Consider the following 23,816-nt stretch of genomic DNA (forward strand, 5'->3'; position numbering starts at 1 on the left):
CTTCTTAAATAAAAAGCATCGAAACTAGTCCTCGGCCGTACGACTTATACTTTTCCAATAACTAACGTCGGCTGAACGCTTATGCGAAATTGCTCTTTTCCTTCGATCATTCTTCTTTTTTCGTCAAGTTTCCTTTTCTACGGTTACCACTGATCGTTAAACCACTCAGGGTTAACTGTAACGATAACGAGATGTTGCAAGTCATGTACGATGTATCATTTCCAGTCTAGATACTCTCAGAAAGTGAAATTTAATAGTGTCGGATGCTCGACGCCAGCGGATCCGAGAAGATCGATACAGAAATCTTGCACAGCCGATCAATAATGCTAGAAATAATCAAAAAATTTTTATTTGCTTTTGATAACAACACACGTAAATGTAACTGTATTGTACGGGACTGGTTAATGAAAAAAGTTTATCAGATTGTAGAATTTATACAGTCTTTTGCAGTGCCGGCACATTTGAAAACTGGAAAAGGGTCAAGATAACGGGTTTTTAAACCGAGGTACTTAATGCCAAAAATGCTTGAAACGGAAGTCATGCACGGAATTAACAACATTATATTATCCTATAAAATGCAATTCGCTTTCTTAATATTAAAAAATACCAATGCCAAGTTCCTGATAACTAAGGCATGCACGATCACTCGAACAACTAACCCACTTTGTCGTGAATTTACTGTACTTCGTTGTGCAGATATTAAAAAGGTATACATAGATAGGTAAAGCTAATTTCATATCACGAAACTTATACGGTGAGTACTGCACGGAGCAATAAAGATTGTACCCGAGGGTGATGTTTACGATGTGCGAGAAATTCTTGTTTCCACCTATAAAAATGCGTTTTTACGACAGTAATGCTATTAGTAGTTGTTTTATGAGACACGAAATCCTCACCAGCGAAGTAATAATTCTAAAAATTCGAAGACAGTCGATCATTAATAGAGGCAGCCTTCGATATTTGTACGCTACTGTATCCTCGTTTTCTGATTCATATCGATACGTTTCGTCGTACTTTTGTCCTCGAGATTCCCTATCTTATCGAGATTACCTGACAAATGACAGTTTGTGAAACTCTCGGATGACGCTCTTATCAGCTACGGTCGTTTTCCCTCGCCCGCCATCCGTTAATCGTTGAATGATAACGTTAACAGTTTCACGGCTGACGACTCGGTGCATTCCGATGATTACGATAGACACGGGCCTGGCTCGGCGATGAGGGAGAAAGGTAGTGCAACCACTCTCTATCTGACAACTTTTCCCTTCGTTCGCAGACAAGTCCTCGACGGCCATCATCTATCATAGGAACGCGCCGCTGGAAAGCAGTTTTACTCGTGAGATAATTTAGATACGATTCGCGATAAGAGTTTCGAAACCGTCAGCCACGATTAGGTAGCTTTTGGTCCATTCTCGCGCGAGCAGCGAACAGCGATCGTATACAGATTCGACGCGAACTGAAAAAATTGTCCATGTAATTGTCGATAGATTAGAAAATTAATAGGCACAGTTAGTTATTTCATCCACACTTCTCTTTTGTAGTCTATCTTCTATCTATCTATCTATATATATATATTTATATAAAATGAAAGGCCTGGCTCATTGACTAATCAACGCCCAGGCTAAGCCCTTGGACATAAAAAGCTGAAGTTTTGCACAGAGGTTTCCTTTATGATGTATACAAGAAATAAGAAAGGATATTCCGAAATTCAACCCCTAAGGGGCTGCAACGTTTGTATGAGGAATATTTTATTTGTGGTCGGATTTAATTCAACCTCTGAAAGGGTGAAAAGGGGTTGCAATGTTTGTATGGGACACTTAATTCGCATTAAAGTTGCCTTATTTCCGTAAATGGATCTAGAAACTTCAAATGAAACATGTAAGTACGTAATTATTATCTTATCACTAAACCGTTGCAATGGTGTAAATACGCCTAAATATCGGTATGGGTGTCGTTATGAAGGTTTTTTTTGGACGTTAATTACGAAAATGGTAGCAAAAGCTAGTATGTTATAAATAGACTGGGGATCTTTATGCAAATTCACATTTTTATTAATAGAATTAATGAAACGGAAGATTCGCAGAGGGCTGTCTCAACCCCTAAATATAATAATTCGTATCTTACTTTAAGTATTTCTTATATTTTTGCATATTAAATGCATTCTGTAGATTTTTGAGGATTAAAATTTCCCATAAATGCATAAACATCCGCAGTCTAGTTATAAATTAGAGAGGACAATTTTGTATCGCGAGACAAGAGTTTCCATTACAGGATTCAAATATTTCTCTGTCTGGAAAAGAGCTATAGCTTGTTCTAGTTTTTAGAATCGCCTGGTACGCGACATTGCGTCTATAATGAAGTCGTTCTAATATCGGGACGTAATATCTTGCATAACGTGGTCTTGAAAAATTGCACGGAACTGAGAAAGAAATTCGAATTATTAACATAATTGTTCATGCGGGAAACAATGCGATTAATTGGTTCGCGAGACCTATGCTTAGCTTTTATGAGTTATACGGTAGAAAATTGGATTTCTCCTCGAGCGTTGAGATGGCGCGTGAAAGTTAATGAGGCTTAATAAGGGTAAAAATCTGATGTGTCCATTAATGTTTAAAAAAAAAAATTTAATTTATTGCTATGTAGCGGTCCGCCTATGTTGACACGTTAAGCATGCTTAATATTGTATAGTATAGTCGCGATCTAACTGGGACATACTAGTATGCGTTTTATAGAATGCAAATTTTAGAAATTTACGTTGCACTCTCTCCAACGTTACTTTATACTTGGAGTACGTGGAAAATAATATAATAGAAACGCATATAAATAAAATCTAACCAACGTTTCGTACAATAATTAAACACTGTAGACTTTCGTGAATTTAGATAATATCAGTATTTAAAATATTCTAGGAATGTTTAGAAAAATCTAAAAATTATAATAAGAAACTAAAAATTAAAACGTTCAAATATTTATGATAAAACGTTGTAACGCGTGCTAGACAATATAAATTATCTCGTAAAGCATTGCTTTTTTTAATGGCCATATATCTTTATTTGGGTTAGGTTGTAAAACAGCGTTATTCGTTGAATTTCAACCTTTCACCGTGTCTGGTACACTTCCTGTACGGACGTTTTGTTTTTGTTTTTGCGTAGTGAACAAAGTGCTCGGATAAAAAATAAATAAGTACTTAAATACGTTTGTATACAGAACGGCGAAAGAAATCGATGAAATTTGATTACTAAACAATTTAATTATAAAATATAATCTTGTGGAAATTAATTAGCCAATGAAAATATTTGCCTTTCCAGATCAAATAATTCCTCGTCGAGCATATTTACGTATTATCGAAGGAAACTGAGATTTCCGAGGCGATAAGATTAGGTGCTTCGGCCTGTATCAACGAAGAAGGCGAAAGTAAAGATTACGTAGTATACTTGTAATTGCAAAATTGACGATGTGTCGACAAATACCAGGTCTTTTATCTAACAATTCCGTAAAACGGGCAACCGACACTCGTTTGAAAGATACGCGAAACGAGGATGCAACAATGTTCTTCGGATTATTACAAGCGCCAGCGTGGATTCGTACGATTTTTTTTTAATAACGAGCCAAGTTTGACGATTTTCAAACAAAGAAACGTTCACGCTTAGGGGCATATTCGTTTCCCGGAACACTCTTAACGTTCGACAAATGTTTGACGAACACGTCAAATATTATTTCATAAATGTACGCGCGGCCAACATTCCGCAACATTCGTTTCCGCGATACGTGATGACGATTCAACAAAATGTGTGTCAACAACTATAGTATCAAGATGACCGAAATGTCTTCGGGAGAAAAGGTAAATACGGCAGCTGTTCCCGGTGGAGATAAAGATCGATTGTAATTTCTAAAACGGAGATCTGCTCGAGATCCTTGTTCATTAAGAAACAAGTTCTCCCAATTCTTCGGAAATTATGGAAATACACAGTGTGACCTAATAATCGTAATACAATCGAGAATGAACATTGCACATTACATTTTATAAACGTTCTTACGCCTGCCCCTTCGAAACAAATAATAGACCACCCTGTATATGAAAGGCAAGTTCTTGCCTGTGTCGTAAATTATTATATATGACCCACGAACAGAAACTGGAATAAATCAAGAATAATATCATGCCCTATATCGGCGACTATGGTTTTCATCTTGTTCTTTAAACAAAACATAAATGTTTTACACGATGGTTGGTGTACGTAAGTACGTGTAACGATAAAAAGTATTGAACTGGAGCGCGTTTGAGTGCCGTAAAATAAATCATTTCGTTAGTGGCGTGACCAGTAACTCTGGGGCCCATTTATGGCATAGCCTTTTTAACGGTTCGTCGAAAAAGGTGGGTCAATTCTAATCCGTATTCTGTTTTTGTTATCGAAGGAGTCATAGTTGACAGCTTGGACTCTAAGAAAACGGCCACCTTGAGTTACGAGTTATAGTAATAATTAATTGCTTCTCAAAGCCACAAATGTACACCCTTAGTTACGCTACTGACGCAAGAAACGGAGAACGTAAAACATATTTCTTTCACCTGGATGAACGAGGTCGTGTAACGCGTGGCATTCCGTGGTCCTACATCTTCGAAAAGGTAGAACACGATGTCGTAATCTTAACGAGATTTTCCTTGTACCCGTAAATTATTTACAGAGAAAATTGCTAACTGTGCACGTAATTGCCGATATTTTAATTGCAAGCATTGCATCACGCGATTAGGATGGGTCTTCCGGGTTAGTTACAAATACAAAAAAAAACCATAGAAAGAAAAATTGAGCGTTGCAACAAGGTTAATCCTCCTATGCGATTGTAACTCTAACTCTTCGTAGACATCATATTTAAACATCATAAAATCACAGTCGTTTAACCCGATGCTATTAAATCATAAAACTATCGACACTGAAATTTTACTGCTCATTGTTTTGCATTATAATTAGTCATAATTGAAAAAAAGGGGTACGGTGAAAAAGAGACAACGAGCTTAAGAAGTTTAAGTATCACTGTATTAGATCGCCGCGTCACTGAAACAGTCCATGCAGCTTTCTATTCTCTATCGGACGAGTGACAAATTGATCACGTGATTGTACATATCGGTATAGTGATTCTATAGTATTAAAGATAGGAAGGTCACGCGATACATGCCAACATTAATTGATGTCCAAGGTATTAAAAGACCTTAGATGTAAATTTGTATCGCGATTTTGATATTGCAGAAACGATAAAAGTTTAAGTTAAATCGTGAAAAGCGTACGGCTGTCAAAGTGTTAAAGCGTATGGAAGGATTATGACCTTGATTGAAATTAGGTGGATAAGAGGCTTGCCAACACTCGTGTGACAAAATTAGTAAGATATTCGTAATTGGGTTCTTTGGTATATGTATGGCTTTTCATAGGCTAATAACAGTTATTTGCATTGATACCTGGCACGACACCTGCTTCACGACTCCGCGTGGGAGAGAGGACCGGAAATTACGGAGAAAGTTTGCTCCAGGCTATCCAAACATCTATCGATACCTCTCTATTCTTCGAGGTTTACCTCAACATTTCCCTAACTCGGAGAAACAAAAATTTTTATCGATCGAAACACCATTGATAGCTACTGGAATCTACGAGGTGTGTAGCTAATCCAAACCTCGAAGAAATAACCTTGCGAATATCGGGGTCTTTTGACAATGTTTAAATTCCACAGTCCCAATTAGCGACGACATTCAGGTAGCCTGGTTCAGGTCAGACATTGTGTTTCCGATGGAACGTACAGAAATTTGCATCCTCGTGTTTCAAGTTCTGATTTATGGGTTCAAAACGGTGACATTGAACTGCTATTTGTACACTGAACCGGTTTGATATGGATGTTATCGCATTTCAGGTTACATTATACGGTCTTCCACATTTTCTATAGTCGTTGACATCTTCCTATAAGCTTGCAGCAGCAACAGTAGCTACAGTAGCTAATTATTTTCTAGGAGAGAACTCTTTGAAACATCACTAATTAAATTTACACAACCAGTTTTATCGTATTGTTGGGGATTGAAAGTCGCGTCGTACCCGAGGGGTTAAAACGCAAGTTCGAAGATTGTACGAGAAACGTCCGTCGACGAAGGTTTCCGTGACCGAGATTTCCACGATGGAGCAAAAATGAGTCGCGGACCGAAGGGTGACGCAGAAAAAAAAGTCACGCAGGCATCGTGCAGGAGTACGTGCATGGACGAAAGCAACCAGAGGCTCGCTTTCTCCGCTCGTAGGCCAGATTTCGTTGGTCCTTTTTCTTCTTTCCTCCATCGGGAGAAGGGAAAGAACTTTTTCCCGTGGGCACAATAAGAAGGGTGAATCGAGGAACACGGAGGCGATCGTAAAGACTGAACATCTACCTGTTGACGCAGCCCCACTCGAAAGATTCAGACCAGTTGGCCCACTAAATGATGCGGAGAGGCCAATCAAGAACAGGTTTTCCTTCGCGTCCGTTTGGTGGCCTCTGGAAGAGACACGTCTCCTCCTGCCAATCGATCGTAAGGTCAAACAAGCCTTCTGTCTTGACTTTTACAGCCCTGGGACAATGTCGTGTCAAGTTTAAAAGACCTTGACTATTTTATTCCAATTTGTTTCGCCCTGGAATCAATTAAACGCATAATTTGTAAAAAGAATACCTGAAAAGCAATTCAGCGTAAAATCGTTGAAGAACACTTTCCAAAAGTTCTTCAGATTCTATTTGCCTAACGGATATACTGTGTCTAAAGCCTCGAGTCTTAAAGAACTCTTACGTCATTCTTTAACAAATGGTACTAATATTTCTATCGCAGAGGTGTCATACTAATTTACATGAAACTACATTTTTTCTTGTATGACAGGGCATTCATAGTTTCATACATATTCATATTTTTTAAGAAAAAGAAAAATATAAAATCGGTGTCGTGCATGTGCATCGATTTCACTTTGCGAGTAAAAAATGTTAAAAAGAAAGAGTCGACGTTCGTAAAGATGCGATTAAAAATCACAGAGATTCGACAATCCCGAAAAATGAATCGCGATTTTCCTTGTCCGTTTACCATACGTTTAAAGCCCATCTTTCGTTTGCTTTACACCGCACGAAACGCTTAATTATAGGCCGGAAAACTCTGAATGAACCAACAAGTGTACTCGCCACAAAAAGTTTTAATTAGAGACGAAAAATAGGCCAAACCCTCAAGCACAGAGTATACAAGGCGTGGCACGTAACTGTCGCCACGATTTTTTAGACGCTTCCTGTAATCTGACGAAGAGACGTTCCCAACGAAAATTAATCGGTTTCCAGACGGCTCTGCAATAGAAAGAAATTGTCCAAATCAGAATACCACGAATAGTTTGGAGCTACGACATATTTTCAAGCCATTAAGTAGCACAAACTGATGTCTTAGTTTCTTGCGCCATAGTTAACGAAAAGATACTGATCGTTCGTGGCGCCACGGTTAACGACACTTGCTTCGTACAGTTATAAGCGAATCTTCATTCAAAAGAATATGACTCTGATCTCGATGAATGGTGCCACAAATGATATTTTTACAAAAAAACGCTATGGCATTCTCGGAACAAACCGTGTAATTTGTCTTCTGGTCCTACAGTTATGGAAGCCACCTTTTCAAACGTCGCTTCAATCTATCTGTGGAATACTTTTGACCCACCCATGATGACTTTATTAAACTTGAAGATGATTTAACAGCTGGAGCCTGCCCCTATAGGCGACCAGCCCTGGTGTGACTAAAGAATTTCACGTCCACCTGCGAATTTCGAACGAGCCAATTAGGTGCAAGCGACGATCGACATGCAGGCGAAAGGTAACGTTAGGCCAAAGTTTTTTCGGTGAATGTATTCGAATATTTGGAAACGTGTTTCACGGCTAACTGACCACTGACCCGTTTTAATCTGTCCCTCGAAGAAGACAGACGACTTTTACGCCATGCATCGCTTTCTCTTGGATCCATATTTACATCCTCGCGTCGTAAAATTCCACGAGAATTCTATGAATCTCACGTATCACCTAGTCAATTAACAAAACTAACACATTTTTATTTATTTTAGCGTCCCTAAAAATGCACCCCCCAAAGTATCGTGTATTTCCGAGACACCTTGTATATTCCTCCTATTAATTTTTACATCGTACGTACATACGTTCACACCTTTCGTAACGACAACGTAGTAAATTTAAACAGTGTTTGTTTCGATAATATTCTGCAATAAATGACACAAGATGCATCTCGTTAAGCCATTAACGCCTGCTAGTGGCAATAACTAATTTCACTAGTTTATTTTTTAATTCTTGCTATTCACATATTTCAAATTAAGTATCCTGGAAATACAGTTTTCCACCAATTAAAAATTTAACTGCACGATCATCGTGTAAAGAGGTTGCGTCAGGTTAGAGAACGTAAAATATTCTCGATCGTTTGAATATTATTTATTGCAGCGAAACTGTATGTTCGACAGGTCGGTGATCGAAGTACATAAATATATATTATTTACGGAGGACGGAAATATATTGATCGATGCTAAGATAGTTATAATTAATTGATTGAAATAAATATATTTGTTTAAAAGAATTTCTACGAATCCACGTTTTCAATAGTATTGGAATTTTCGAGACACCTTGTATAGATACCAGATTTCGATCACATAGAGAAAGCAACTGTGTACGCAAGATCGATCCTTTGTAACGTGTACCGTTTACATGTCGATGACATTGATAACTATACAATCATGTACTCGCACATTGTCGTAGTTATTAATTGAGAGGTAACTGCCTAACAATTTGATAAACAATAGAACCACATTACAAATTGTGCGTGAACTATAGAGTTATGGAGTGTCAAACGATAAAAAAGAAGTTAGAAAAATCAAAAACTAAAGTTGGTCTTTAAATTTGAAACTGAAACTATTTTTCTCTGCACCTTGCGCATTGTATTCGTTAAAATTTCTTAATACGCGTCAAGGTCATTCGATTAAACTGATCTCGATGCTGGATATTGGTACTTAAGATCGACTCTCCGGGTCATAAATCTTTTCGAGAGCTGGTCCGTTGCTTCGTTAAAGTACCGTTTTGCTTTCTATTAGGTCATTTCATAAGTGACGCCGCCTCTCATAAACAAACGCATTCCTTGTATGCTAGGCCTGTTTAAGAATGCAAACTAGCCGTTTAATGATATTTTGTATTACCATGTATCCGATACAACACACTTTATGTTATACACAAACGGAGACGAGCGAACAGGAAAATTTTATTCGAAAACGCCACGCAGTAAACTATTTTTCGTACAGTGGATGATTGGAATACAGAGAATACCAAAGTATATATATACTTCGATTATTGAACAACCGTGAACACTGGTTATTGATATAAAAATTAACATCCATTATGACTTTTTGCTCGTTACAACCAAACTCGACTGTATTCTATAAACCTAACGCCCAGAAGTTTCGTCGAATTATTGTTTCATTATTCTATAAACGTATTGTGTAACTTTATTTGAAAATCGAAGAGTACTGTATGATAATTTAATAAATCAGTCGACGTTTCGACACATGGTTATGTGTTTAATAAATTAACACGTAAGAAAACAAATAACCGATCGAAGTTTAGACCTTAAGTTTTAGTATGAAGCCATTAGAAGTATTCTTATGGCCATCACTAGACACGCACCATGATCCTCGTGTCATTTTCTAAAATCACACACCACAGAGCAAAAAACTCTCAACTGATAAAGTAAGACCGACGATGTGTCTTACTTGCATTTCTGTGATAGTATAAACAAGTTTTTTCTTGTTGACAAGGTGCTTACAACCGATATCTTGTCACTATTTATGAACCATTAAACGAAATTTTGATGTTACTTTTAATTATCCTCAATTCCTCCTCAGTTAGGTAACCTATCGCTAACTGCGAATCGAACGCCTAAGATCTTATTTTTCATTCATGCAATCGGTAGCAGTTTGACATTGATATAAATATGGTCAGTATCGATTTAGCGGGATTTTATTAGACATCTCTTTGTGGTCTCTTAGAAGAGGGATGGAAAGGGTTCATCGTGCCGATATATATCGAAAAGTACTTTACCGTTTTTCGATCCAAAGCTTCGTTACAAAGATACACGGGCTTGAAACGTACAGGTGTGACTTCCGGTCCGCCATCTTTGAATCTCTGCGACCGTACACGTCAGAGGCACGAGCGTTAAGGGGTTAACTTCTCAGACACGACGCGACCTTCGATCTGAAACTATAAGATACAGCTTTCTGCTTAATGTTTACTTATTCTTAGAAGACTTATGTCACAGAAAAGATATTGTAAAAGGAGATATATAACATGACAACGACTACATCAGCATCAAACGTTAAAGTTAATGAACTTTCAGTTATGACAAAAATAGCATGTTTTTGTTAACTTTTGGAATGTAACCTTACGTTTTGTACCAGTATATTGTTTTGCATGGCCTAACTTGTATCGTATTATACGAGGGATGCCTGTACTGTGTCGCGACCCAAAAGCTGATCGATGAAACTGAACTTGAAAATCCAGGAAACGCGTTCGTGCATAACCCGATTATCTGTACCGAGAATATCGAAAGTACCGAAATCGCGCAGTGTCGTTCGAAGCATCCAAAATGCCCATGGTACACAGTCGTTCCGTCGCCTCCTCTCTCGTTCTGGGTCCGTTGGAATCGAGGACACGCGTTGATGTTTCGCCGTGTAGCCGGTGTTACACAAACGGGCCCCCCCGCGCCGATGGCCGTTTTCGTCCTAGCCTAAGTGGTGGGCAACGGATAGCAAGTGTCGAGGGGGATTCCTTCGTTCATAGGTGGATCGTTTGAAGGTGACGGAGAGGGAGAGAGGATCCAGCAGCAGCAGCAGCAGAGCGGCGGTGGTCGATAGTTTCGTCTTGACCGATTCCTGAACGATCTATCCCCACGATCGATCCCACCACCCGGCCAGCTTGTGGCCTCGTTCGCGTTTATGCCTTTGGAAATCGTACCACCACCGTGTACAGGCCAACCACCGCGGTAGGACACCGATGGTGGATACCGAAACCTCCGCAGACCAAAGTTATAAAGCGGTCCGGCGAAACTGGCAGAAAGCGCTGCCACTTTGCCGATCGACCTTCTCGTATCACGATCCTTCTTCGTCGCAGTGAATACGGGAACCGACGGAGATTAATATTATTCGTATTCAGTCGCAGGCGACACCGTGGCTGGTGTCACCTGATACACGGTTAGATTCACAACGGGTCATGTTCCTTTGACACCGTGCAGGCGATCCGTCGTGCGCCTCGAGTACCGTTCGATCGTCGTTATACCTCTCGTATCTGTGTCCGTACGTTCGCGAGCAAGGTGAGAGAGAAGCTCAGTGGCCAATTCCGGCTGTAGGTGCCTGACGATTCCAGGCATCGCCCGAGGTAAGATTTATCATTCTTTTTACTATCCATCCAAAACTGGCTTGGACGGTATCGGTTCGATGTAGTATCGGTAAAACGAGTCCCGAGTCCTGAGCTTTGGGGGTCGCGACTCGAACTATGAATGCTACGAACTCCCAAGGTTTGGACCTTGAACTCTAAGAGCTGGGCTTCTTAACGTTTTATCCTATGTATACATAGATAGACTATGCTTTTTATCCTATCGTTGATAGCCACGTTCTATTGCTGTTTGTTGATCCAGGAGGTTTATACAATACTGGTTCGTTGACTCTTCGTACCGCGTTTCCGCATAGGATTCGAGTTCGTACAGCTCCCTCGTTACTTATTACGATTTAAGGGGCCCCGAATAACCAACGGGGTGGTAAATCGCGTGGGAGCTCACAGTGGTCTAATGGGTGACGTTTTATTTTATCACTGTCGTTATAATTTGAACATAAAACATAACGTAATTCGTCTTGTACAAGGTTTGCATAAACAATTTTCCATTAATATTACCTTTGGTTCGAACGAACCCAAACTTGAGCACTGGGTCATCTCGAAATCCATTATTCCACTCGAATAACAAACGTTACCTGTTACAGAAAACAAAAATTATTTGCGTAATTGAAATATTGAAAAAGAGAAATATACGTATTCGTTTATTAATTTGTCTTTTAATGATAAATATCTCCTATCGTGCGTCGATCATTAAAATGCAAATCAACGAGTCGTTACAATACCGAATAAAAGAACTAATTCACGGATGATTTCACTTAGCTTTCAGAGATTATGAATTGATTTATCGAACTTTCACCGGAATCATTCTCGCATCGTGGACGGGCTGTTGGAAAACCAGTGTCATTGTATAAGAATGATGTATGTACGTTTAGATCAATAAAGAATCACATCGTGGCTGACTCGCGACTACTAATTGGGAAGATAACGTCGATGAAATGTATTGCACAGCAACAACCTCGGATGATTTAGTAACAGAGAAGCCAACGTTTTACTCAAATTAATTGCTAAAATGGCCTCACTGCTTTTTCATCGCTTCTAATTGCTTTGAAAATAGAAAATTCTATCAGTTTGTGTCTAAAAAGTCACTAACTATATTTTTGAGAAATAATTTTATTCACGAGAATCTTCAAATAATAAACAAATAGAGTATTCTATACAAATTAACGAACCTCTGATGTTTGTAAACACGATTGAAATGGTGCACGGTCTGAAAACTGAAAGTTAGAATATCTCTTATGATAATTAACTTTCTTTCAAAATCTGTATCGTGCAATTGGACTTTCATGGAAGCTTTCTTCAGAAATTCATTACGCGAATGTAAGGAAGACAATTATACAGTCTTTCATAAGTTACTGGCGTTTCAATTCATTTGTGTTTAGTTATCTTCAAAATGATCCGTAATTATACGAATTCAAATAGCTCGAAAGAAATGCGTCGAAACGTTAGTAACAGTACCACTTCGAGACTGTCCAATTGCCTTCCGAATTGTCCTCTATTAATATTGTTGTGCTGGTTTCCGTGAAAAGTCGATTGCACGTGAATTCTATAACCTCTACTTATAGTATTGCCCCTCAGGCTGTCGTAATTTCTGTCCTTCAAATTGTCGTCTACTTATTATAGTTATCTTTCACTTTTCTCAATCTCGTCCTCAACATATTTACCTCAAAGGACTTTCTCCATTCTACTGCAGGTATACCTTGGCATTCATATGCCCTCTACCGTTAACGATATAACTTTTGTATGAAACATTTTCTTAGTATTCAAATGAATCGATCCAAACGGGATTATATTTAAAATGCCGTTCCTACGTAGAATGTGGTCCTTTACAATCTGTAAAATCTTAGTACGTTTGACATAATTTGTTCTTCCATTCTTCATTTAAATCTCTACGCGTTCGAACGATACGATTCGAACCGGTTAGACGGTACAACCTCGTGTGTGTGCGTGTGTCTAGCAGCGCGTGTCAGTTAAATCCGAAACTAGATGAAAGCTAAGTCGTTGCTAGGGGGACGTGCACTTGCACTTGCCACAAGATCATGGCAATAGCCAGACCGCAAATGAAAGTAGACATTCCAGCAGCCGTGATCGTGGAGCATCGAACAAATCGAAATCCAAGCTGCACGGAAAGATTGTACGAAACATGTTTTCCCGCAGATAGCGCGTGATATGGCATTAGGTTCCACGGTAATGTGAAAGTTACACATGACGCTTCCATCTTTGAGTGAACGACCGGATAATGTACACGTAGAAGAAATAACCATTAAGTGACGGGCTAATGATAGTGCATCGCGCCACACCGAAGAAAGCTTCGTACGCATTTATTAATTCGTCGATTATACTTTCCGTTTTATCTCTACGTTCACGCACGCCTCTCGAATAATTCTTATAGTTTCTACTAATAATAAAATTCCAGAAAACGGAAACCTGAATAAAATGAAAATTTTATCAAGGATCGATATGACCCAGCGTTCGTCTGTCTTTGCAGGCAGCGATTTTTATACATATATCGAATATTTGCCGACATACTCGTCGGCGCGTAGTCAAATATTTATCAAAACTCTACGCGACGCGCTAAGTGTTCAAATATCTATTTGAAGTTAGGTATAATAACAGCACTCCAGCACTCAAGAACCACACAATAATATAAGTAGTATTGATTAGCATAATTTATCGATAAAAAAACAGTTGCAAGATGCATATTACTCTCCGCCGTTTACATTGTAATCGTCATTATCTTTCTCTATCGATTGTACTTTGAAATAAATACGACAAATTACTGCTACGCTACACGATTAAATATAAATAAAAGATAAGGAAAATGTATAGTTTACCGTCGCTAAAAACATTCTCGCGCTGCGCTCGTTTTCAACGGTTGCAGAACTGTTTCTAAAATAAATCTTGTTATGATTCTGTTCCAGGCAATGGCAAACCTAATTAATTCCACAGCGATTTTAGTAAATGACGCCTACGATTACTACCTCTGGACGCTATCTCTTGCCGGTAAGCTACAATGCCTTGCTATTTACATTCGGCGATGAAATTTATAAAAAATTTGTCGAATTCGTACGTATCGATAAATTAAACTTCGAAGAGAATTCGATGTATCGACGAAAAATCCAGTGTCGAATTATTTAAATTTATGACCGGTTCGAACGAATTTACATAGAAAGTACGCTCGAACATTTTATTTATCTCAAAATTGACAATATAAATTTAATCGAACGATGTTTACGTCACCGGTACTAGAATTTTGTGATAATATTATCGTAAAATAGAGATGAGCGAAATTTTATTCTAAATGGCTGTCGAAAGGAAGCCGCGTATAGTGATTTATTCATACGGACAGTTCTGTGATCGAATTGCAAAACCTGATATGTCATGTATTTGTAATTTTTCAGTACGGCGATTTGAAAGTTTGATGAACCGTGAAAAATCAATATAACCTTAAAACGTACAATTTGTCTTGGCATATAGATGAACGAACGAGAGGATGGCTGCTGGTCGACTCACCAAAACCAACTTTGATATACACGATGCTGTACCTGCTCATTGTATGGGCCGGGCCGAAAATCATGAGAAATCGAAAAGCCTTCAAGCTAACGTGGGCTCTCGTACCCTATAACCTTACGATGGCCTGTCTCAATGCGTACATCGCCATTCAGGTATTTGCCTCATTTTCACCCTTCAAATAACTTCAACGCATTTCACTCTTATCCCCAATTTACGTATTAATTTTTACAATTATTATTTACAGTTGTTCGTAGCGTCTACTAGGTTACGTTACAGCTACGTATGCCAACCAATCAGGCACGTGACGCGTCCTGACGAATTGCAGGTACGTTAAAAACATTAGGCCTACAAATAACAAACTCTCTTTTATCAAACTTATTAACAACGCATATTGAAACATACTCGATCGTTAACCCTTCGGAAGAATGTACAAAATTAACTTTTCGTATAACATTATTTGCAGTAGTAACTAACGATCTACTAAAAAATTTTTACCATTGATGTTCCTTACCGTGTACATATACGCTCTGATGATAATGGTCAGGAAAATAAATGATAATTTTCTTAAATTTATTTCTTTTTTCGCGTAGATCGCTCATGCTGTTTGGTGGTATTACTTCAGCAAGCTTCTAGAGTTCTGTGATACGTTCTTCTTCATTCTACGGAAGAAGGACAATCAGTTAAGCTTCCTTCACGTCTACCACCACTCCACCATGTTTTCGTTATGGTGGATTGGTATCAAATGGGTCCCGAGTGGATCGAGTAAGTACCCTTTCACATGAAATGCTTCTTTTTTTTTTGCTACTGAAGCGCGGGCAATCTTTCATCTTCGAACGTACTTGTGAGAAAACAAGCTTCTCGGGTGATTGGATGGGGTGATCGGTGATTTGACAATTTACTTATCTTGCAGCTTTCCTGCCAGCAATGGTGAACAGCTTCATTCACGTCCTCATGTACTCCTATTACGGATTGGCGGCGCTTGGACCATCCGTGGCTAAATATCTTTGGTGGAAAAAATATCTGACCATTCTTCAACTGATACAGTTCACCACTGCCTTAATCCTCGGCATCAACGGTATTCGATCGGGATGCGACTTCCCGCTTTGGATGCAATACGCTCTCGTCATTTACATGATCTCCTTCATCGTTCTGTTCGGCAACTTCTACGCCAAAGCGTACATCGCAAAGGTAACGACTCCAAAGTGGCGACACCTACGATATATCAACGCATTTACACACATGATCCGTTCGCAAGCTAGTCGATTAACTCTTTGAATTTTTAAAAATTTTATATTTTAATTACTTTTCCTCACTTTTTGTTTTATTGAGTTAATAAATTTAACTTACACTGTTGGCTTCTAGATCTTAAAAAAGTTAAACTGCATTACCGTATTGCAGTAAATGCATATTCATTTTCATGTTATTAAACCATTAGGGTCTCAACGAATAGCCCTCGAATTTATTAAAAAGCAATCGATAATTAAAATTACAAATAACCTTTCGTACACGATACACAATTAATTAACATTAAACATCGACTGTACAGGGCAAGCAAGCTTACGCGGAAAGGCAGTTAGGAAAACTGAAAGCGAAACTACAATCGAAGAAGGAAGTTACCGACGGAGCAATTTGCAACGGAAAAATCGCAAATGGTCACGCTAATGGACACGCGAACGGCGTGGCTAAAAAGACTCAATGAACAACGCATTTCCTAAGTTCTTCCTTAAACCAACACTGTCGTTCGAGCCGCAAGTTATAGAAAGATTCGAAGAGAAGAGAAATGAATATAGAAATTCACGAAGATATCGGTGTTGGTAACGATTACCTCCGAAACCGAAATACTTTCGTGATCGAGATGACTTTTGAAACGCTGTAACGTTTCAGAAATATCGGATTTCTCTAGCGAACTAATATAATGCGATTGTAAACTTACCGGCCTGCGATTTTGTTTACTCTTGGATCAGCAACACAAAGTTAGGCGAATCACTGTTCCAAGGTATTGTAAATACAAGTTAGTCGAGTGTATCAGGTGTCTCAAAGGTTCTTCTCTATTTTGGTAAAGCAGGGCAAAAAGACAAACAAATGTCTATAAGATCTGATTATACGTATATTTTTATAGAAAATACTAACGTTTGATTTTTAAATATAGGAAAAAGTTGTTCAAAATCTTGATTTCTACAACATATTAAAAAATCATCGAAATCGGTGAGACCCCACCTTCTCTAAATAATTACCATTATTTTTTTAACCATTTTGTTGGAAGCAAAACTTCTTCAATATCAAGTACGAAATTGTCGTCGTACATTTTTCGAATTTATTCAACGGCTCACGAATTTCGTCGTCGATTTATGACATTTTTTGTCGTTTCTTTTCTAATGTCCACAAGTTTGATTCCTTCAATGCGTTACTATAAAAATAATAGAAATACAGTCCAAATACTTGCACGTAGACATCAAAGTAAACATATTAACCTCTTCCCGTGCCATTTAGCGAGCCAGACTCGTTAACCCCTTCCCGTACTTTAACGAGTCTGACTTGTGATGAAGATTTTGGCCCAAGCATGAATATGACGAGCCAGATTTACGAATAGAAGGTCGGGCCAAACGGAAACATCACGAGCCAGGCTCGCGGACAGCAAATCACGATCGTGATTGAGTTTTAGTTCCTATCGGTACGCCATAAGAGTTGGTCACGATTCTTCTAATCTCTGTTACAAAACAGTTTAGTGACAGTCTGTTCTGTTTACCGCACGTTGACGCCTACCGTTTGGGCCCGGATTTTGTCGAGTTAAATAGAACGAGAAGAGGTTAATCGCGTCATTATGATATTCGTTTGAGGTTTACTCTGTTTCGCCAAAACGGATAGGTACCTTTGGCCATCCTGCATAGCAGTTTAGTCGTCAAAAGAAGAGTTGTGAGATCAAATGTGATCGAGTACGATAGCGTTGCGTAACGTAAATTTAAAATAAGCAATCTTTTGATGGTCGACGGTTAAAATCTGCCTTGTAAAGAAACATAATAAAAAAGGATCGTCGAGGCGGGGGCTGTCTTTAGATTTTGTTTTCACGCGGTAGATGTAATATTAGAATTCAAGTGTTGACGGTCACGTTAAGGTTGTAAGTTACCTACATTTGCACATTCGACGTCTAGTTAACATCGTACCGTGATATATGTAGAGAGTGTTTCAGAAATACACGTAAATACTTAATACTAAGTAATAATACTTAAGTATTTACATATACTTTTGAAATATCCTATAAAGATATCTTACGAACGATCTTTTCAAATAAATGAGAAAAAAAGACATTTTAACACAACCGTGAACTATTAATCAAGATGCACGCGTTGTGAAAAAAAAATCATATGCATTTTGCAAATCACATGCCTAACGTTGTATCTATAGAAGAGTCTTATTATTTAATGAATTTTTCCTAGGCATTTATAGAGTAATAAAATACATTCGTCGTTAATTTTGCTCAAAGATCTGTTTGTTTAAAAAATGGAAACATTCACGAATTCGCGTCAATTATTTTATTCAAATTTTATCGATTAGATAAATTAGATTAGTTTGATAAACGTTTATATAAGTAAACATTTTTCTACGATGATTTTACACAGGAATTACACACACATAACGTAAATATAACATAATGAACGAATTTTAGTCGTTTTAACGGAACAGATTAGAACAATGAAATTTGAATACAACAAAATTGTTCTACGTTCGTTGAGAAACGTAAACATGTCGCACAAATCAAAGTTTCGTAAAAATGGAACATGCCTGACATTCTCATGAAAAATTTGTATACCCAGTTTCGAGTAAAAATACAACTGGGAGGATATACGATCACGATCGTCCGAAAGTCAATCGTATCTGTTTGCACGCGTCTGTTTGATTCAACTATTTCTACAACCCTTAAGTAATATAGTATTGTTAATACGTTTTATTATTGTCGCAATATGTAAGGAAAAATTACAATTGTTATAAAAATGGCATTGCTGCGCAATGCAAAAGATCAAACGAAATGCATTATATTTATTCCCAACGGTGTTTGTTCATCAAACCTTTTCCATTCGAGATAGAAAACTGTAAAACAACAGATAATAAAATCAGATGTCAAAAGGATGTTAATAATGTTTTAAGTACAGTATGTTGTATGTTATCATTATAATATGCGTATGTATTGAAATTGAACTAAAAATTGTTACTATGTAAATATATTTGTTGCTTATACATAATTTTCGTCAGAAAATGTAATGCTGAAAATAGAATACTTTTGAGAACTGAAAACATTTACACGAAGTTGATATTACATTTACACAAGTCAATATTGTAAAAGTTCAAATTTTTTTATGAGAAATTCATAATACAATAGCGTGTAATAAACTTTTGTTTTTATGTACAAATAACGCACATTATTAATATAAATAACTCGATAATAAGAAAGCTACATAATTACAAAAAATTGTAGTATTCTTTGACTATATCGTTTATCGAAACTTTGTACTTTTTTATTAAAAATATTACCTTTAACAGTTCCACGTGTCTATCGAAACGATTGCTGACAAAAAATCGTAGCATACTAGCGTTTTCTAAAGAACTTTCATTATTACCTTTTTATGTGACATTTTGTCACATATTTTCTTATATGAAAAATTTTAATAAAAGTACACCTTTAGAAGTTTGTATCCGAAGCAATACTTTTTGAAGAATTTCTTTTTGTGATAAATACCAACTATTTATCCTCCTTTGTATACATTGTAATACCAATTTTAATGGAGTATATAAGTATGTAATAAACAAATACACTGACATATGAATGATTTAATCTCGACTTCTAAGAATTATAACAGCCAACCACATTGAACAGATTTTTCCAATGTATAGCTGTATATGACACACTAGAGCAAATTCAACAGGACCGGTTATGTTATGAATTTTTGTTGCGTACAACTGTTCGGTCAAATCGTCTATACCGCATTCACGTTTATTTAATACAAAACCATGAACATGATAAGCTCTGTATAACTGTTTCAAATCTCTCTTATCTAACTGTGGCTCCGAGGAAGGTTCTATATTCGAAATAAAATTTCGTAAAAGGGTCGTTGCATGTCGATTAAATATTGTTGTTATGCCAGCTGTGCTACGCCAATCGGCTAATTTATCTTTCAAGCGTTGTTCTATATCCGCGGTCGCTTTTTTAATTTGTTTCACCTCCTCGTCTGTAATACTTAATTCTAACGTTTGTACAGTATGATCGGTTTTTGTTAAAATAATAGAATCAATAGGTCGCCAGTCTTTACTCGATTTTACATCATACTTGAGATTATGAGGTAAAATAGATTTTTGCAAATTTTCCCATATCTATAAATATATTATTCGTAATATTAAACATGTATATTATTTTAAATTTTATTGTCAAATCTATTATACTAACACCAAACTGATTAATTAAACGAGACACCTTAGTTAAGGGACAATGACTATCATCCAATTTATGATAACTTCCAATTTCTGGATCCCATAACGTGTATATTCCATTTTCACTAATACTTAGAACAAATGCAGTCCATTTACTTATTTGTGATGACCCTATTGTATCGATTGTATAATTAAAATTTGTTAAATTAAAAATACATGATACTGTTACATACCTAATAAAACATATATTTGTAAACCAAAACTCTGTAATAGTGCTGCAAGTAGTGCTGCTCTTCCATAGTGATCGACTTTCTTTATGTTTAATGCTTGACGAGGTGTGATTGGTCCATAATGAGCTGGCAATGGTGATAAAAGCATCACTAATCTTGCCACATCCTTTGGGTTTTCCAAACCATTAATTTTGTATGGTGTGGCAAGGCACCGTGGAATTCCCTTCAACAATGTATGTATGGTAGTACTTTCAACAAACTTTAAACTATTCAGATGTTCTGTTTTAATTAAGACATAAATGCGAGTATACGATTGACCAGGGCTAGCTTGTATATAACCAAATAATAACAATGGACTAAATAAAGGTGATAATACAATCCATCGTTCAAGCTCTTGATGATTTCTATGATGTTCAAGAGGAATTCTAGTTTCACCTAACCACTGTTGACCCCAAACAGGATGCTGATCATATAAACGAAATTTTATACAGTATTCATCATTTTGTTTTGGCAACTCAAAATGCATTGTTTGTTGCCATACAGGTGCTGGGCCTTCTGCCACAGATGTTGCATGAATCGTATTACCCCATTCAACTTCAATGAATGGTTGCACCAGTGCAGATTCTTCCCTAATTGGTATTTCTATTCCTCTCAGTATAGTAACAGCCAGAACTGTTCTTTCTATTGCATTGTGTCTATGAGTACTAGATAATGGTTCTAATGGTCGATTAGTTTGAAATAGATTCCTAAATGGCATATCAAGTAAAGAAAATGCAGATTGTTCCATTACAACTATATCTGGTGATTTTGCTTCTTCTACTTGAACATTCTTAGAAATAGCAGATTGAGAATCAACATTGAAAGATAATGCTGGATTTTCTAATAAAAAATATGTTACTTCTTTTCTGAGAAGATTCTTGGATGGTCTGAGCAAGGACATAATGTTTTGTGGATCATTTGGGTCATTACTTAATTTATAAAGATGTGTTGTGTAGGATTCTTGTTCTTTTTCACCATAATCGCTTAAAGTAATTGTGCACATTACTGTTCCAGCATATATTCTACCAAAATTGTTGCTTATTGCAAAATCTATTTCCACTTTATTGTTTTCAACATTACGTTTAGGTAATGGCAATGGTAATATACTAGACTGCCCACCTTTGGCATATACTTGTATAGAAAAATTATTACATTCCGAAGTTTTAATCAATAACTTGTGTAATTTTCTATTGAATGGGCTGTTTGCTTTACATATAATTTTGTTCTTAAATAATAAGTAGATGAATGTGATTTCAATTGTATCAGATTGATCTCCTGAAGTATTAATGTTGACCTCGCGAACTACAATCTCTACAAGTTTCCCACAGAATTTACGTTTAGATTGATATTCTAAAATATTCAAATTATTAAACTGAGAAGGTTCAACGTCATTATAAATAAAAGGACTATCGGAAACATATAATCCATCTTCGATTAATGTAGATTTCTGACTTAATTCCCGCGGACTTTTGCTATTTTCTGTTAAAACATCAGTTTTATCTATTTTATTTATAATAGGATATGCGTAACAGACACTTAAATCTTGCTCTTTCTTATTTTCTTCGTGTTGTGCATATCCTTTAATAAAATCAATATCCTGAGTAGACATGTTAAAAACTATTTCAGTTTACCACGAAAATGTGAACACAACTGAAAATACGTTTATCATTTATTTGTTTACATTGAAGGGTTGCCTAGCAATTGTAACGCTCTTTTCGTGTGTACGTAACCTAACTTTTTGTACGTATGTATATTACATGTGCAGGTATATAATATTATAGTATGTAATTCGTTTCCATTTGTAGAAACATGCGAAGGGTAAATGACTCATTTACTGCCACCTATTCAGTTACCGTTAACCTAAACTGTTTTATTTAAAATATCAAATAAACCTTATAAATTGTACAAACCAAAATCTAACATACTCTTATAAGTACAATTAATATGATGAAAAAAACAGCACTTAATTTTTGTAATCATTAATGACAAATTTTGTAATCGTAACAAAAAATTATGGTTTCCTTACTAGTAAAACGGAAAACAAGATGCCGTTGAACAGCACTGATTTACAACTACATACATACATATGTATAACTTGTTTGTAAAGTGTCAACTATCGATTTAGTTTCTTTTGAAAAATTTGAACGCATGAGTTATGGTATTTCTTAAAAAATTGTTGAAGTACCGATCTAATATTTATATAGATTTTTTATTATATTCGTCCCTATACTTACACAATGAATTGCGATCTTTAGTTAATCGACACTATTAAATCGTTTAAGTCTTACGAGGGAATATAAGTACCTGCATACATACATATGTATATGTATGCATCAGTGAAACACTTAACCGTCGTCCAGCTGTCCTATTCGACCATGACAAGATGCATACATACATGCTTATACATATAGGTCCTTGTTCTTTATGCATTCACGTAGAATATGAACGGAAACTATTATTTCGTTAAAACATACTGTTTTTAAATAGTAAAACTAGATGTTATTCTATATACGTTTTTAAAATACAAGAATGTAAACTACGTTTATCACATGATTTTACAGTTGAACAGTTTCTTAAGACTGAAAGAACTATGAAACTTTAAAGAGGTCAGAAACCACAGTAAGGTAAGATCGCAGAATCAAGAGTAGAGAGCGGATACGGTCTGTGCTCATGGAGAGGAAGTAGATCAACTTCAATTCATCGCATAATCAATCTACCGAAGTTAATGCGCCGATCTCAAAAATATTTCATAGTATTATTTCATTTTCATTAGCATGTTTTTTTAACTTTAGTTATTACGTTCATCAAATATTTTTTTTAATAAATTTAACAACAGAATCGTTACTGTCGATTAATACTATAAAAACGTTGGCGCTACATTGTAGTTTTAATTGTAGCAACATGCTTTTGGAACACCCAGTATACGGAGACGAGATCAATACTTAATATGGGTGTATGCAATCCAAATATTGCAAACCCCTTATAGTTTGTTAAATTGCATGTCTTCGTTTAATTTTTGTACATGCATTAAACTTTAACAATGAGAAATGAATAATAGCGATATATTTTATCAGTATACTTTAAATGGGCTAATTTTAATGTGTTACAGTCACAGAATATTGTTTCAGAAATGCACTTTGTAATATTTAACTTCTCTACTAAACA

At 36.6% G+C, this 23,816-nt stretch overlaps 2 protein-coding genes across 3 annotated transcripts; one reads left to right on the plus strand and one right to left on the minus strand.

The window, feature by feature from the left end:
• Window positions 1-11,322: 11,322 nt before the first annotated feature.
• LOC122401429 (elongation of very long chain fatty acids protein 4-like) lies at window positions 11,323-19,247 on the plus strand. Of its 2 annotated transcripts, none has more exons than XM_043403548.1 (7): window positions 11,323-11,436; window positions 14,370-14,451; window positions 14,926-15,113; window positions 15,206-15,286; window positions 15,552-15,723; window positions 15,872-16,149; window positions 16,508-19,247. In XM_043403548.1, exons 2-7 carry the CDS (start codon window positions 14,373-14,375, stop codon window positions 16,658-16,660), a joined length of 951 nt encoding a protein of 316 aa, XP_043259483.1. In that variant the 5' UTR covers window positions 11,323-11,436; window positions 14,370-14,372; the 3' UTR covers window positions 16,661-19,247. The 2 variants fall into 2 exon arrangements, with proteins under 2 accessions (XP_043259483.1, XP_043259482.1); XM_043403547.1 differs by lacking the exon at window positions 11,323-11,436 and adding an exon at window positions 13,322-13,635.
• Window positions 19,248-19,438: 191 nt separating this feature from the next.
• Window positions 19,439-22,260, minus strand: LOC122401477 (coiled-coil and C2 domain-containing protein 2A-like). The gene is made up of 3 exons (XM_043403624.1): window positions 20,616-22,260; window positions 20,399-20,553; window positions 19,439-20,325 (listed from the first exon to the last, which is right to left on the minus strand). Exons 1-3 carry the CDS (start codon window positions 22,258-22,260, stop codon window positions 19,786-19,788), a joined length of 2,340 nt encoding a protein of 779 aa, XP_043259559.1. The 3' UTR covers window positions 19,439-19,785.
• Window positions 22,261-23,816: the final 1,556 nt, after the last annotated feature.

This window comes from Colletes gigas, unplaced genomic scaffold, assembly GCF_013123115.1.
Source record: "Colletes gigas isolate AHSC1104 unplaced genomic scaffold, ASM1312311v1 Colletes_gigas_Sc00025, whole genome shotgun sequence".
Taxonomy (NCBI): Eukaryota; Metazoa; Arthropoda; class Insecta; order Hymenoptera; family Colletidae; genus Colletes; species Colletes gigas.

Coding starts and splice junctions, on each gene's coding strand:
- LOC122401429 (XM_043403547.1), top strand. Junction 14,452..14,925: donor CTGGACGCTATCTCTTGCCG/GTAAGCTACAAT, acceptor CTTGGCATATAG/ATGAACGAACGAGAGGATGG. Junction 15,287..15,551: donor CGCGTCCTGACGAATTGCAG/GTACGTTAAAAA, acceptor TTTTTCGCGTAG/ATCGCTCATGCTGTTTGGTG.
- LOC122401477 (XM_043403624.1), bottom strand. CDS start 22,260: ATGTCTACTCAGGATATTGATTTTATTAAAGGATATGCACAACACGAA. Junction 20,554..20,615: donor ACAAATATATGTTTTATTAG/GTATGTAACAGT, acceptor TCGATACAATAG/GGTCATCACAAATAAGTAAA. Junction 20,326..20,398: donor GTTTAATTAATCAGTTTGGT/GTTAGTATAATA, acceptor ATATATTTATAG/ATATGGGAAAATTTGCAAAA.